Here is a 15424-nt window from a genome sequence, read left to right as displayed (position 1 = left end):
AGATTAAAAACTACTACTACTAGTGCTTTATCAATTTGTTGACTTCAGATATGCTATAAAAGCAAATAACAAAATATATATAATGCAAGGTTGTAAAGCACTGAGATTACCCACTTTGTGAATATACCTGAAGATTAGTGTTTTTTTGTGTTTTTTTTTGTCACTGTGTCCATAACAGAGCAACCTGGGTCCCTGGGTTCGTGAACAGTCACAAGCAGTAGTGCCTTAGCTCTCTCACCGGAGGGCACAGGCAACTCAGATACCTAGAATTGCAATGCTGTTTTTAGGCGGAATTAAAGGCAAAAGGTACCTTTTCATGGTACCACTTGGTCACAGATAACATCTCTGAATGTTTCCTACAACATAGCAAATTTGTATTTACTTGTGTCGATGGACATTACAACACTATAACATGCTTTAATATTTTTGTTCATATGCATCCATTGATTTTAAAGAGCCCATCAACCTACAGCGTTGTGCATTTTATGCATAGGTGTGAACCCAGACATTACTTACTGTACATCAGTTTAGTATGCAGTCTCATTTGCATTATATGTTTTTTACAGCGCTGCAACTGTGTTTTTTTTTTTTTTTTTTTTTTTTTTTGTCTTTAACTACAGGTAATGAATTTGGCCATCCTGAATGGCTGGATTTCCCAAGAAAAGGAAATAATGAAAGTTACCATTATGCCAGGAGACAATTTCATTTGGCCAATGATCCAGTTTTGCGCTACAAATTTCTTTATGCTTTTGACCGAGATATGAATAAATTAGAAGAAAAGCTTGGTTGGTTGTCTGCTCCACCGGTAAGAATTTTGAAAAATGTAATTTGTAAACTATAACTTGGTTCTCCATCTGCTCATATCGTAGTTTGCTTTTCTGTTTATTGATTCATTGTTGTATGAAAGGAATGAGGTGCTAGATTTTCTCCCTCCCATTCCCTACGATCTTTGTATTCTGAGGGTATGAGGCATGGATCTTTGATGGATGCCGATGTAAATACTAGTTTAATTGAATTTGACTATAATGGACAAGTTATTTAGAAAATTGACCTGTAGCTTTGAATAAACTCTGATGCAGAGCAATTGACATTTTCTTATGGATGCCGATACAGAAGCCCAGAATAAAGTGATCAGACATTTGAAAACTACTGCACACTCTGGTTGATCAATATTTCTTTCAGAAATGCAATGGGTGTTTTGTGTATTCAGTAGTTGCAGGTATATATCTGTAGGTCCCCAAAGATTTGTGAAGGTACACCAAAGGCATCTTCAGAATGTTGATGGATAAAGGATGTTGGATGGCTGCACTCCAATACAAAACACCTTTGTTGAAGAAAATCGAATTCCATAAACAGCAGAGGTACAGGTACAAATGCAGCTGACATGTTTCACACCCTTACTAGTGCTTAGTCATAGCTAATATTTATTTGGAGAGTTTCTAGTAAGTTTACAAATGGATTGAATCAGCAAAGAAGTGAAGAAGACTTAACCTTAGTTCAGGGGAATCAATGTGGGGTGACTTTAAACATCTGTCATTTCCCCAATAACAAGGGTGGGTCTACATGCCAGAGAGAGATTGTGTGTATTTGAGTAGTGGGAATAGTTCCTAGGAAAAGTTGGTATAGAGTGACCCCAGACAGTATGCTGTATCAAAGTATCCAATTTTAAAGTCAAAACAAAGAAATGTTGCAAACCTCCACCTAACACGGAAATAACAATGTTGTTATTAGTTAAAAATATGCTCACACATGGCCCATAAATTGAATGGGTGAATTTGTCCTCTATTCGAGAAGGGAGGTCAGACAGGAGATTTTCTCAACTGAACACTATCCATCTTGTTATGCAGTGATAGTAACCTGAATTGTATCCCTAGGGAATAGTGACAGACTCATTCAATTAGAACTAATTGCTGTTGCGGAGTTTCGTGAATTTGGTATTACAATAACACTTTTGCTAAGTATTAATAAGTTCCAGACAGTTCCCCCTTTGGTGGTGTCGGATGAGGGTGCGCTTATCTATCGGTTAGGGATAGAGGTTGGGACTTTGCATCCGATAAGTTAGCAGTTGGTCACTGGAGCCAAAAGTTCAGTCTGCAGCTGTACTTGCTCTGGAGGAGCTGGAGTCAAGTGGAAATATGTTTTGGGTTGGTCAGACAGTGACCGTGCAGTGTAAAGGTGGGCTGCGGATCTGTGGTAGGCACAGAGATTATTATTATTATACAGGATTTATATAGTGACAACAATTTACGTTGCGCTTTCCAACTTGGGGGTAGACGGTACAAATACAATACACTTTAATACAGTAAGAATCAGAGTCCTGCTCCTTAGAGCTTACAAGGGAGGGAAGGACAAGAGATACAAGAGGTAATAACTGTGGGCTATGTGCTTATTGAGACGATAAATGTATAGTTGTTAGGTGGGGTCCAGATAGGCTTCCCTGAAGAGATGAGTTTTCAGGATTTGTCTGAAATTGGATAAAGTGGGAGAAAATCGGACAGATTGGGGTAGAGCATTCCAGAGGATGGGAGATGCTCTGGAGAAATCCTGAAGGTGAACATGGGATTAGGTGACAAGGGAGTTTGAGAACAGGTGGTCTTCGGAGGACCGAAGAGAATGATTAGGTTGGTATTTTGAGACTAGGTTACTGATGTAGCGGGGTGCCAGGTTGTGGATGGCTTTGTAAGTTATAGTTAGTATCTTGAATTTAATTCTGTGGCTGAGTGGCCAATGAAGGGATTGGCAGAGGGGTATAGCAGATGCTGAGCAGTTTGTTAGGTGAGGTTAGCCAATTAGGAGGGAGTTGCAGTAGTCGAGGTGAGAGATGACCAGGAAGTGGATTAGAAGCTTTGTGGTGATGTTGATTAGGGAGGGGCTTATCTTGGAAATGTTGCGGAGGTTGAGGTGCCAAATTTTGGATAGCGATAGGATGTGGGCCGAAAGGTTAGTTCAGAGTCCAGGATTACACCTAGGACCTTGGTATGGGGTAAGTTGATCACTGAGCCATTGATATTGACAGAGAAATCAGGGGAAGTGGCACCTGAGGAAGGAAATATCATGAGCTCAGTTTTGGATAGGTTGAGTTTGAGAAAGTGATGTGACATCTAGGCTGATATGTCTGATAGTAAGTTGGTGATGCATGAGGAGACAGATGGAGATAGCTGGGAGGTGAAGAGATAGATTTGGGTGTCATCAGCATAGAGATGATATTTAAAGCTGTGGGAGGCAATCAACTGACCCAGGGAGGTGGTGTAGATTGAGAAAAGGACCAAGAACAGAACCTTGGGGGACCTCAATGGAGAAAGGAAGAGGAGAGTAGGAAGTAGAGTGGTAAGTGACCCTGAAGGAGCGGTGGGATAGGTAGGATGAGAACCAGCAAAGAGAACAGTTGTGGAGTTTATTGAGGAGGAGGGGGTGGTCCACTGTGTCAAAGGCAGCAGAGACATCCAGGAGAAGTAGTACAGAATAGTGTCCGTTGGTTTTAGCCATTAGGTAATTTGAGAGTTTAAGAAGAGCAGTTTCTGTGGTGTATTGAGGGCGAAATCCAGACTGAAGGGGATCAAGAAGTGTATTCATGGTCAGATGGTTGCTCAGTTGGTTGTAGATCAGTCTTTCAAGAAGTTTGGAGGAGAAGGCAAGTTACAAGATGGGACGTAGGTTGTTAAGATTGGTGGGGTCCAGTGGGAGTTTTTTTTATAGTATGGGGGTGACTAGCGAATGTTTTCGAGAGTTTGGGAAGATGCCACAAGAGAGGGAGAGGTTTAAAATATGAGTTAGAGCGTGTAGAATTGAGTCAGAGGGTGAGCATAGCATTTGCGAGGGAGCAGGATCCAGGGTGCAGGTGGTTAAATGAGTGTTAGATAAAAGTTTAGCAACCTCATTAATAGTAGCAGGGTTGAATGAAGGAAGTAGTGATTGTACAGTGGGGCAAAAAAGTATTTAGTCAGGCACCAATTGTGCTGAACAGTGTGTTTTTTGTGTGTAGTGAGGGGGGCAAGCTTGTCTAGGGAGGAAGGCAGTGAGCTGTTGTGGATAAAAGTGGCTAGGTCGGGGAAGGACAGGGGTGAGATTTTGTCATAGAGGTGATCAGTAGCAGAGAAGAGAAGGGTTGAGGTAGCGAAGGTTTCTACGTGTAACTGTTAGGCGGTTGGAGGGAGAGGAGATGAAAGACAGGGAGAGAGCAAAACTAATAAGGTGGTGATCAGAGAGTGGGAGAGGATTGTTGGAAAGGTTGCACGGAGTGCACAGATAGGCGAAGACAAGGTTAAGGGTGTTGCCATTGAAGTGAGTAGGAACCTGTATCCATTGCTTCAGGTCAATAGATGAGATTAGACTGAGAAGTTTAGCAGTAATAATAGTGTTAATGTTAACAGAGATGTTGAAGTCACCAAGAATAATTGTGGGGATTTCAGAAGAGAGAAAGTAGTGTAGCCAGGCAGAGAAGTCGTCAAGGAAGGCTGATACTGGTCCAGAGGGCTGGTAGAGGACAGCAATTCTTATGCCGCGTACACACGATCGGAATTACGGCCAGCCAAAGACTGATGAGAGCTTTTCATCGGAAAATGCAACCGTGTGTATGCTCCATCGGAATTAAGCTGGCCGAATTCCCGCAAGCAAAAATGTGAGTGCATGTTCTCAATTTTTAAAAACTTTCTATCGGAAATTCCGATCGTGTGTATGTAATTCTGACTTGCAAAAACTCATGCATGCTCGTATTCAACTACGAGATGGACGCTATTGGCTACTGGGCATTGAACTTCCTTTTTCTAGTCCCATCATACATGTTGTACGCCACCTCATTCTTGAAGGTCGGAATTTGGTGTGACTGTGTGTATGCAAGACAGCTTGAGCGAAATCCCGTCGAGAAAACCATCAGAGCTTTTTCAGACCAAAATTCTGATCGTGTGTGCGTGCCATTAGAGAAATGGGAGACATACAATGTGCCTCAAAAGAGGAGAGCGTTACAGAGGGAGGTGGGTGAAGTACCTGATAGGTGCTGCATGGGGCTGGAAGGATTCCACTCCACCTCCCTTCTGTCCACTTTGTCTGGGGGAGTGAGTCCAGAGAAGGCCACCATGAGAGAGGGAAGCAGGAAAAGTAGTATCTGATTCATGAAGCCAGGTTTCAGTAATGGCAAGCAGGTTAAAGGAATTTGTGATAGAGGTTGTGGAGGGCGATGAGTTTTGTTACAGACAGAGCATGCTTTGGTGAGGGGCTGGTTTTGTAAACGAGGAATAGAGACCAAGTTATGTGGGTTGCGACTGCTGCCAGAGGGTGTAGGAGGGTGGGAGCATTGGGCAAAGACATATGATGGAGGCCCAGGGTTTGGGGATATGTCACCAGAGGTTAGGAGAAGCAGGAGGGTGAGGGAGGTAATGTGGGAATGTTATTTATATGAATGGGGCATGCCTCAGAGTACTGGAGGTTTTATCAGTATGTGCATGTAGAATGACCAAGAGTTGGTAGGAGCAGTAGTAGGGAGAGGACAGAAGGCAAGGTGATATGTATAAGCAGGATGGAGAAGAGGGGTGAAGGTAAGAGAGTTTGAGGAGAGAGGACACAAGTGCCAGGAGTGATAGAGAGTACATGTTACAGAGTGGAAGGGGAGCTTGATAGAGAGACAGGGTCATCTGTGGTCTGTTAGGTGCTTTCCAGTGCAGTTTGCTTTGTGCAGTCGCTGAAGTGCAGATCACTTGTAGAATAAATTCCTTAGAGAAAGAAGCATTAAGGATAGAAGCCCCTGCAATGTGCTTCTCCAGCAATGTGCTGACTTAAGGGTGCTCAAATGTATGCTGTTATAAGGGTGGGGTGGAAGTTAATTAATTAATCATGAGTGAATATAAGAATGCCTAACAATCAAAGTGGACCTTTCTCTTCTAAAGTCAGAATAGCAAGAGGCCAGAGGCCAAGATAAGATCAACACATAAAACTTAGCTAAGATACTCCAGAGCAACAAAAAACACGATCATGGTTATGCACACAGGGCAACAGATAGAGAAGGCCACATACCAAAGACACATACACAGAAACGGCAGTCTGATCCCAATTTCATTTAAAGGTGGATGATGTGGTTGAGCTGACACATACCCGTGGAGAGACAGGCAGAACTTGAAGCAGAGATTGAAGTGCATATCACTTGTAGGACACTTACCTGTCCAGCACGCCCGCAATGTCCGCATCTGAAGCCGATCTGTCGCTGGGCTCTCGGGTGCCGCCGCCTCCATCTTCGCTAAGGGGATCAGGAAGTGAAGCCTTGCCATGCGCGAGTCACCCTGCGCAGTACGGATAGTCCCTGCTGTCTCTGGGATTTTATGTGCAGTTGTTCCCAAGCAGCATCACCTTCCCTGATGTAGATGTCAGAGTTCAGATTGTACTTTATGACAATGCAGGTTGAGTAACCGATCATATTCGGATTGTACTTGTTCAGGGTTAGGGGGTCAGTTTTATGTTTACCCTGGTTAGTTAATTTATAACCTCAGTTGTAGATTCTTGTGTGCTGCTGTTCTAATGCTTTTCTACCTGCCCTGGCACGGATGTTGCTTCCCTCTAGCAGCCAATGGATTTCCTTCCAGTGTTACTCTGTAGCCACCATGTATTTTTTGATACTGGTTGAAGCCCTGTGGTGCCTTTGGTATTCTAGTACATCTGGGTAGATAGGGAATTCATTTGGACCTTAAAGTGATTGTAAACCTCCATTTTCAATTTGTACCTATAGATATGCCTATAATAAGACTTACCTATGGGTACAGTCAATATCTCCTAAACGTGCGACATTTAGGAGATGCTTACTCTATACTGAGCCGACGATATCGGTGCATGCGATGTGGAGAAACGGCTCTCCGTTTCTTCTGCTGTGACTGGCAGCTCCTGCATGCATGTGTGGTAGTGACATCATGTGACTCCAGCCAGTCACAGAGGTGTAGTCCGAGGCCTTGGAAGGAAGAAAGGTGAAGATGGATGTGGCCTTCAGTGGGGACAGCGCAGGCTTTGTTTGCAGGTAGGTGCCACATAATGGGCTAGTATGCAGTGTATACTAGCCCATTATGCTTTCACTTTGCAGGGAACAAAAGAGGAAGTAAAACCCATCAGGCTTTACTTCATCTTTAACCCTTACTTTGTTTGGTTTGGTCTTCACGTGTGTGCAAGCACATTGCAGGACTTTGTTCCATTAGGCTCTTGTGTGAAGGAAGCCCATTATGTTCTGGTTCAGCTGTTTGTTGGAATAACCTCTAAGCAATGGGTCATTACAATCTGTTTTTCCTCCTCCTCCCCTGCTAAGCTCATCATAGACATTCTGGTCTTCTCTGTTTCCTGTCAGGATCATTCTGCGGATCTGTTATTAAATGGGGACTTTCTCCTTATTGTAGACATAAAATGTACTCTTTTAAGTTTGTGGCTTTGACAGCTCCTGCTTGTGGTTGTACCTTCTCAAAACTTGCAGGTTGTGTGAACAAATGCCTGAAATTTTTCATTTTGGCTTTGCAACTCTGCTGAAAGCCTCCCAGGTTTGACATTGCATCATTCTCTTATCAGTATTCATATGTGGGAAACCTGGTTAAGGCGCTGGACTGCAACATTTTTGTATTGTAAGTGTTTGTTCTGCATCTTCGAGGGACAACATCTCTCTCAATCGTTTTTTGATACATAGCAAATCACTTTGGGGGAAACGCCACCAAATGCAAGAGCACCCATCTTCTTTAGTGAAAGAAGAAAGAGGAATGGACAGCTCTGTCTTCCTCCTCTCTAACTTGCAAAACATTCCTTTGGTTTCTCCGTGTCTTTGTTGAGACGCTCCAAGTGACGTTTCCAATCCATCCACAAGGTCTGGCACTCAATGTCTGCAAGGTCCTCAGGTAAGCATTACTGTGGTGACACAGTCTCAATGGTTTTCTTCCAACTTGTTTACAATTTTCATAAACAAACAGGGCATTTTCTCTATCTTGGCTCTCAAGATCTGAACACCTTTCTTTAAATCCAGAAATTTCATATGAAATCCACCATATCGGTCTCTCTCTCTGGAAGATTCTCTGATTTATGTGGACATCAAGGATGCACCTCAGGTGTTTATTAAAGTTTTAACCTTAGATTTAGCCTTGTTGCACTCTTGTGGTACCCCCACTGTTGAAGGAAAAGTCAGAACAGGCTTCTGTCAGACAATGTAGCCTTCACAGTCTTAAAGTCACAGCAGTTCCGGTGGATACTGCAATTGTTGTTGGACCTGGTTCCTTGCTTGGAGTATCTGAGGTTAAAGATCTGTACATGGCTCCAAAGGACAAACCTCAGACTTTTCGGTCTCAGACCTGAGCTTTCCAGCCGGGGAGTCTCCCAACTCTCTGGTCTTACTTGAGAATCCTGGGCCTAATGGTAGCCTGCATTGAGACTGTTTAATTGTCCAGTTTCACTCCAGACCTCTATAACACAATGTTCTGTTGTCAGGGGACAAGTCAGTCAGGTTTCTCGATAGATTGATTTGTTGGTACCAAGAAATAGATTGCAACTGGTGGCTCAGGAATCTGACTTTAGAATCAGGGAATTCCTTTACTCCCATATTCTGGAAGACATGTGCGATAAAATGCCAGCTTGTTGAGATGGGAAAGGAGCTTCAGGCACCCTGCCAATACAAGGAACCAAGAACTTTGGGTAATTTGGCTGTCTTTTCCACAGTCCCAGAATCCTCCGGGGCTGTGACATCATAAGGGGCGGGTCACCACGTGACATCACCCGGTGACCCCGCCCTGTGTCCCTATATATGTCACCGCACAACGTGTCCCTGCCATTGCAGCCAGAGAGAGTGTTGTGTCAACATCGCAAAGAAGAATAGAAGAAGGCGGCAGCAACAGAAGACCGACCAACGCTAGTAAAAGAGCTATAAGAAGATAGCGGAGGCCCGGCAAGAAGAACCGAAGAGCAGGACAAGACCCCCGAAGAGCGGGGCGAAGAAGAAAGCGCTAGTAAAAGAGCTACCAAAAGAGCAGAAGATAGCAGAGGAGTCCGACGAGAAGACCCCCAAGACGGAAAAAGAGAAGACCACCGGAGCTGCCTAATTATTTATAAAACTTGTGTTGTGTTTTTTTGTTTACACTTTTTTCACCAGGTGAATGGGTAGGGGTACATCGTACCCCATACCCATTCACATATGGTGGGGGGCCGGTATCTGGGGGCCCCCTTATTAAAGGGGGCTCCCAGATTCCGATAAGCCCCCGCCCACAGACCCCGACAACCAACAGCCAGGGTTGTTGGGAAGAGGCCCTTGTCCTCATCAACATGGGGACAAGGTGCTTTGGGGTGGGAGGGCCACAGGGCCCCCCTTCCCCAAAGCACCCCCCATGGTTAGAGCACGCGGCCTGGTACAGCTCGGGGGGGGGGGGGCGCTTGTTCATCCCCACCCCCCTTTCCTGAGCAGCCGGGCTGCGTGCTCGGATAAGGGTCTGCTATGGACTTTGGGGGACCCCCACGCCGTTTTTTCGGTGTAGGGGTTCCCCTTTAAATCCATACCAGGTGACGGGGCCAGCGAGGTGTCAATCTCGCCGATGGAGGTGGCGACATTGACTTCCTTCGCTAGTCCCAGCTACCTGGAGCTGCGTTCAAAATGAATGGACTTTTCTCCGTGTGGGGAAGTCCGTTCATTTCAAAAGTCCGGCGGACAATTTTGAGCCAAAACTTTTTGGAAAGAAAAAGTCCACCGGAGCCCACACACGGGGAGATTGTCCGGCGGACCAGAGTCTGATCTTGTGTATGCGGCATGAGTGTTGTTGAGGCATTCGATTTACATTTTTTCTGAAGATAGTTTCTTCTTCAGATTCTTCGGTGAACTCCTCATTGTCTTTTATTGCCACAAAAAAAAGCAGTGCATCTGGATACAGCGTCACCTCAGTAAACCTTGGGAACCTATCACCATAAAATCATTTTCTTAAGACATTTGAGGGACAAAGATCCCACCTCTTTGTGTTTATTTTTTGTAGTCTCTGGACTAGTTTGATAGAAACTGAGCCAAGATGGTTATGAAAGGGGTTATCCTGTGCTAGCTAAAGGCTTATTTTCTGCCAGTGTCTTTCTCCTATAAGTGATGGTATAACCTGCCAGTCTAAGAATTCCTGTGACCCTCAGTGGTATCCAAGAAAAGGAATTCATGGTGAGAAGACAAATCCTATTTTTTGTAAGCCCTCGATCATAAATATTTGCCATTGCAGACTTGTGTTTAAAGAGTAAATGTACTGGCCAACTACAAATATGCATTGAATTCTCATTCCTTCAGTTCTTGCTATAACCTATATTTCTATCATCATAGGTTTCATGTCAATGTATTGATGGGAAATTGTTGGATCATGTATAAATGTAACTCTATGTCACCGGTCAATCCTATTATTTTTTTGCCAGCCATACTCTGTTTGCTAAATGATTTTGCAATTTTTCCTTTTGTAGGCCTTCATCAGCACAAAGCATGAAGGTGATAAAATTATTGCATTTGAGCGGGGAAATCTACTTTTCATCTTCAACTTCCATCCTTACAAAAGCTTCACTGGATACAGAGTGGCTGTGAATTCACTTGGAAAATATCCTTACATGCGTGATGTCTAGCATGGTAGATAATAATCTGAAAAAATTGAGTAGTCCTTGGTATTATTGAGCTCAAAGCAGACCTTCATTCAGGAAAGGAGCTTCCCCTCAGCAGCCCTACATTGTATGTGATGGCGGGGGGGTTGTCCACAGCCCAAATTGCCAGAGGGAGAAGAGGACATTACCAGAGATGGCCAGAGTATCGATATTCTGGTGTCCCGCAGTTCTAACAGGTTCCTCTTGCTGACATCCACAACACATCATTACATGAGAGAGTGGCGGCATGGAGGTCATCAGGAGGAACCAATAAGAGCTTGGGTGGCCCGGTAAATTGACACTCCCTGGTGGCATAAAAGGTTAGTACGTTTGTTCTTCTTTTAGTGCAGTCTGTAGCCGAGAGCCCTCAGGAGCTTTACTCACTGTTCATAACTATCAAATCTATAAAATAATGGTGCATTGTTGGCTTGAACAAAGAAGAACAAAAAAAGAAAAAAAATTATCCTGGCTAATTACCTTATAAATCTAAACTAAATTGGCTGTTGATACTGAATGTTACATTTTGGTATGTAAGGTTGTTATTTTTACACTTTTTTTCAATTTGGAATGTATGCCTAGTTTCAGTTAACCAGTTAACCAGGTCAGTTAACCAGCATGCCTGTTGTTGGGATTCTAATGCAAATCTGAAGTATGTGCATGCATTTTAACCACTTTCCAGCCGTGGAAAGATTTGTCCCCTTCCTGACCAAGTCATTTTTTTGCGATACGACACTGAGTCAATTTATTTGACAATTGGGCGGTCATGCGACTTTGCACCCAAACAAAACTGATGTCTTTTTTTCCCCACAAATAGAGCTTTCTTTTGGTGGTATTTGATCACCTCTTGCTGTTTTTAGAGAGTGTCAATTTTGTTTAAAAAAACACTATTTTGTACTTTTTGCTATATCCTAAAAAAGTTAAAAAAAAAAAAATATTTCTTCATCAATTTAGGCCGATATGTATTCTTCTACATATTTTTAGCTAAAAAAAAAAAAAAAATGCAATAAGTATATATTGATTGGTTTGCGCTAAAGTTATAGTGTCTACCAAATAGGGGATAGATTTATGTCATTTTTTATTTTTTTTTGTAATTCCTTTATTTAATGCCGGAAGAAATAACAGGCACATGGACAACAACAATAGAACATACAGAATTTCAAAACATACAGCTTACAGTATCACCCAGGTGGGATATACATAGAGACCACCGCCAATATAGGCTTAAACTAAACAAGATAACATTCCCGAACCGGGGGCTAGAGTCCCTTCTCAAGACCTCCAACACCAAGTAGGCAAACCAATCCCACCCAGGTGGGCAGTAATCATCGCATGGCCATGCATTACAGCGAGATGCCCAAATTTTTGTTGTTTTATAAAGAAAGGGAAAAGGAGGGAGATGGGCGATGAGCCGGGCCCCAGGCGGACAGAGCATATACTTGTTGAAACTGGTCATTCCCAGGGAAGCCCACAACCCACCGCTGCCTGCCAGGGCTAACCGGCAGGATCTAATCATGAAAGATAAAGGGCTGAGGAAGCGAAACGGTAAGGGGGAAGGGGATTACGGAAGGAAGGGACTCCAGGGGGAGACAGGGAGGAAGGAGGGTCAGGGAGAAAGAGGGGGGATTAGAACAGAGAGACAGACCAAGAAGAAGAAACACAGAAAAGGCTCCAGGCGAGCTAAAGCGACGAAGGCTAACAGAAAAGAGCAAAACAGGGACTGTGGGCGCCACCCGACCGCAGGGGGGGGGGGGCGAAGCCAGCAAACAGAGACTCTCTCTCAACGGGCATTTGAGGCTACCACCCGAAGGTACGCCTCAGTGTAGGTGAAATGATTCCAAGGTCTCCAAGTCTCACGAAAGGCCTCCTCCCTATTATGAAACGTCGCTGTGAGGTCTGCCATATCTCTTAATTCATTTACTTTAGAGAACCATAGAGCCATTGCCGGTGGGTTCTCCGATCTCCAGCACAAAGGGATACAAGCCTTCGCCACGTTCAGCAGCTGAATAGTCAACGAGTTCCTATACTTTTTAATGGATCGCTCCGACAGGTACAGCAGGCAGGCCGCAGGGTTCCCCTCCAGAGAGACACCAGTCAGACGACCGATCGTGTCGGTCGCCCCGTGCCAGAAGGGTACCAGCTTGGGACAGGCCCAGAAAACGTGCAGCATCGTTCCCTCCGCCTCCCCACAACGCCAGCAACAAGCCGGCACCTGGGGGAAGATGCGGTGGAGAACGGATGGGACCCTATACCACCTAGTTGTGATCTTGTAGCACGTCTCCTGAACCCGTGTAGCCATAGAGGATTTCTGTGCAAAATGGAGAATTTTCTGCTGTTGATCTGGAGTAAAGTGGTTGCCAAGCTCCGCCTCCCACTTCGCCACGAACGGGGGGACATACCCCTCAGCCGGACGAATCAGGGCAGAGTAGAGAAGCGAGAGGCAGTGCCGCACCGGTTCCCCCGATGACAAATACGCTCTAACTCCGTGAGGGGGCGAGAGATGCCCGGTGTCCGCAAACAGTTACGCAAGAAATTCCTCAATTGCAGACCGCTCCAAAAATCCAGTGGAGGGTCCACTGCCCGCTGCCCTGCCTCCGGGGTGAGTCGACCATCCGGGCCGATAAAGTCACATAGCCGCCGCCTGTCACCCACCCGTAGACGATGAAAGCAGGGATTCTGGAAGCCCGGTATAAAGTCCGGGTTTCCCAGAACCGGCACCATAGGGGAGGGGATATGTCATTTTTATTAAATTTATATATTTTTTTACTACTAACAGCAGCGATCTGCGATTTTTATTGGGACTATGACATTGCGGCGGACAGATTGGACACTTTTGCCACTTTTTTGGGACCATTGACATTTATACAGCGATCAGAGCTAAAAATAGCCGCTGATTACTGTATAAATGTCACTGGCAGGGAAAGGGGTTAACACTTGGGGCGATCAAGGGGTTAACTGTATTCCCTATGTGTGTTTCTAACTGTGGGGGATGGGTCTGACTGGGGAAGAAGAATGATCATTGTTCCTACTTAGTAGGAACACATGATCTGTCTACTCCCCTGACAGAACCGGGATTTGTGTGTTTACACACACACAGATTCCCATTCTTGTTCTGTCAGGAGCAATTGCAGGCGTATGAGGACCTGCTATAGCATCTTAAAGAGCCAATGTATAGCTACAGCGATTTGCGTGCCAACCTGCAGCGGCTGGTCAGCTAGCGGTTAAAAGAATCAAAACTATTGCATGTACGGAACACTAAATGCCTGTCCAAGTATCCAAAACTTTAAACTTTCAAATATTACTGCCGCATGTACATTTAAAATGTAAATGCCAAATTCCTTGACATTTTTCAACTTGAGTCTCAATCTTTTAATGGGCAAATAAGGTCATTTAAAATGAGTACTCATTTGTGATTTCTGAGCACATGTTGCTTTGTTGGTTAACCACAGGTCTCATTTTAAGAATAATCATAGACCTGGCGAAAGCCAATATACTGTATGATCCATCTTTAGAGAAATCCTAATTTGTGTCTGACAGATATTGTCTTTTTTTTCCCTTGGTAATATGAATGTTTTCCATTTCCACCAATGATGTGCTGATTTAACCTTACTAAAGATACCTAAAGGGGTTTTCCAATTTAAAGTCATTTTAAAGGCTGAAGGTTTTTTACCTTCATGCATACATTCAGTGGTTTGGAAGCCCCTCACAGCAAGTTGCTTGCCCTGGGGGCACTCGGCAAAAAGGAGGGGCCTGGAGTTCCGGCAGGGGACCTGAAAAGAGGAGGAGCCAGGCTGTTCTGTGCAAAACCACTGCACAGAGTAGGTGAGTGACATGTTTGTGATTTAACCACTTTCAGACCGGACCATTTTGCTGGCTTAAGACCAGACCACTTTTTGCGATTCGGCACTGCGTCACTTTAACTGACAATTGCGCGGTCGTGCAACGTGGCTCCCAAACAAAATTGACGTCTTTTTTTTCCCACAAATAGAGCTTTCTTTTGGTGGTATTTTATCACCCCTGTGGTGTTTATTTTATGCTCTATAAACAAAAAAAGAGCGACAATTTTGAAAAAAATGCATTATTTTTTATTTTTTGCTATAATAAATATCCCCCAAAAATATATTAAAAAAAAACTTTTTTTTCCTCAGTTTAGGCCGATACGTATTCTTCTACATATTTTTGGTAAAAAAAAATCACAATAAGTGATTGATTGGTTTGCACAAAATGTATAACATTTACAAAATAGGGGATAGTTTTATGGCATTTTTATTAATATTTTTTTTTACTAGTAATGGTGGTGATCAACGATTTTTATTGTGACTGACATTATGGCGGACACATCGGACATTTTTGACACAGTTTTGGGACCACTGTCATTTATACAGCAATCAGTACTATGCAAATGCACTGATTCCTGTGTAAATGGCAGTGAATGGGGTTAACCAAGGGGGGCAGTGTTGGAGTTAAGTGTGTCCTAGGGGCGTGTTACTAACTGTGGGGGGCGTGGTTGTGTGTTAGCGAACACTGATCTCTGCTCCAATCACAGGGAGCAGAGATCAGTGTCACTTGTTGCTAGGCAGAACGGGGAGATGCTATTTACTTCCGCATCTCCCCGTTCAGCCTCCCCGTGAGATGATCGCGGGTATCCCCACGGCGATTGAGTCTGCGGGACCCGCAACCGGACTCATAGGACTCCCGACCGGCACACGATGGCAGGGTGGCAATTTCAAATGGACGTACCTGTATGCCAATTTGCCTGCCCGTGCCATTCTGTCGACATACATTGTCGTGCGCCGGTCGGGAAGTGGTTAAAAAGAAAAACTTTTATTATCACTTT

At 44.2% G+C, this 15424-nt stretch overlaps 1 protein-coding gene across 5 annotated transcripts in view; it reads left to right on the top strand.

Moving 5' to 3' along the window:
- GBE1 (1,4-alpha-glucan branching enzyme 1) overlaps positions 1 to 15424 on the top strand; it is a 267974-nt gene that overhangs the window by 218030 nt on the left and 34520 nt on the right. For all 5 annotated transcript variants that reach the window (XM_077480105.1, XM_077480107.1, XM_077480106.1 and 2 more), the window contains 2 exons: positions 621 to 805; positions 10420 to 10554. In XM_077480105.1, the coding sequence (XP_077336231.1) occupies positions 621 to 805; positions 10420 to 10554 (320 nt within the window). The remainder of the gene's footprint in view (positions 1 to 620; positions 806 to 10419; positions 10555 to 15424) is intronic.

This window comes from Lithobates pipiens, unplaced genomic scaffold (assembly GCF_037356315.1).
Source record: "Lithobates pipiens isolate NorthernLeopardFrog02 unplaced genomic scaffold, aLitPip1_a1.2 Scaffold_16, whole genome shotgun sequence".
Lineage (NCBI taxonomy): Eukaryota > Metazoa > Chordata > Amphibia > Anura > Ranidae > Lithobates > Lithobates pipiens.
The sequence above is the reverse complement of the archived record's forward strand: the minus strand, read 5'-3'. Positions and strand labels throughout refer to the sequence as shown.